At 45.3% G+C, this 1224-nt stretch overlaps 2 protein-coding genes across 2 annotated transcripts in view; one reads left to right on the plus strand and one right to left on the minus strand.

The window, feature by feature from the left end:
- LOC119591951 (propionyl-CoA carboxylase beta chain, mitochondrial-like) overlaps nt 1-567 on the minus strand; it is a 12123-nt gene extending 11556 nt beyond the window's left edge. The window contains exon 1 of the mRNA XM_037940705.1: nt 343-567. Within this exon, the coding sequence (XP_037796633.1) occupies nt 343-543 (201 nt within the window). The 5' untranslated portion in view covers nt 544-567. The remainder of the gene's footprint in view (nt 1-342) is intronic.
- A 223-nt stretch (nt 568-790) lies between these two features.
- LOC119591953 (cullin-3-like) overlaps nt 791-1224 on the plus strand; it is a gene marked incomplete in the record, with an annotated part of 23768 nt that continues 23334 nt past the window's right edge. The window contains 1 exon segment of the mRNA XM_037940707.1: nt 791-1155. Within this exon segment, the coding sequence (XP_037796635.1) occupies nt 1093-1155 (63 nt within the window).

Below are 1224 nucleotides of genomic sequence, written 5' to 3' on the forward strand. Positions count from 1 at the left end.
CATGGTATTTTTCATTTACGTCAACTTTGTCTCTTCTTTTTCATAAAATCACTATATGTAACTATTATAATACACAAAATTTTGCTTTCTTACACTGTCTTAGTTTACATGTGAAGAGAATGGCCTTATTCAGTTAGCCTTTTAACAACTAGATTCCTCAAGGATCCCTGAGAGAAGACACAAACTCGCTAATTTTCTAAAAACTGTTCATCCATACGAAACCCCGAAACAATTTAATCGCGAAAGGAGACAACTTATAAATACCCAAGAAAACCCAGTGACCGTGACCATAAAACGGAGAGAACAGCAGAATCCGAAAGGAATCCCCGGCAAGACTCGCACCTTCTTGTGCTGCGCCTCGATCCTCCTCCTGCCGCCGCCGAGCAGAGCCTCCGAGCGCTTCCTCCTGATCTCCTCCCGAACCTTGATGGTCTGCGCGATGGAGCACTGGCGAATGGCCGAGGTGTTAGGGCCGAGGGGCGGCAGGGCGACATACTTTCTGAGCAGGGAGCCCGTCGCGAGTCGCAGCGTCTGGCCGGCCATGTTTACCTCGTGACGTCACACTCGGTCGTGACGTCAGAGCGGTTGATGACGTCATGGCCTCCGTGATGTCATGAGTATATTCCTTCGCCATACATTATTCGAGTATCACCCGGAAGGATATATGGCACGCAGATTCACCCGGTGGGGGGAAGTAAATTAAATTTCGAATGGTTTGGACGGAAATCGATATCCAAAGAGAGAGAACTTGGTGAAATAGTCCAGGAACTACTTTGAGCGGCGGAGTGAGGGCAGTGTGTCAACAATCATGGCCGACCATTGTTTGCTTCTGTAGAATCGCCTTCCAAGGAAAAACGCGATTAATGCTCCTTCCTCGCGATCTTTATGAGAATGACTCTAGACTCGACGTGAACTTGAGATTTGTGTCAGTTCGTGGAGATATGATAGTAGAGAGAATGGCGCTCCGTATCGCGACGGGAGTTTGTTGAAGAGTGATGTTTTGATGAAGCCAAGATCTTCGGGAAGGAAAAGTCTCCGAGGTTTCTATTTCTATTTCTATTTCCTGGAGAAACGGATCAGAAATTCATTAATATGAGTTCGCTAAAATCAGGAAACAAAAAAGAGCACCAGAAAATGCGTATCCGCGCTTTTCCCGTGAGTATCGAAATATGAATATTTTTAATGAGTTTGCAAAAAAAAAAAAAAGGTCAAGATATTTAGACG

This window comes from Penaeus monodon, chromosome 29 (assembly GCF_015228065.2).
Source record: "Penaeus monodon isolate SGIC_2016 chromosome 29, NSTDA_Pmon_1, whole genome shotgun sequence".
Classification (NCBI taxonomy): domain Eukaryota; kingdom Metazoa; phylum Arthropoda; class Malacostraca; order Decapoda; family Penaeidae; genus Penaeus; species Penaeus monodon.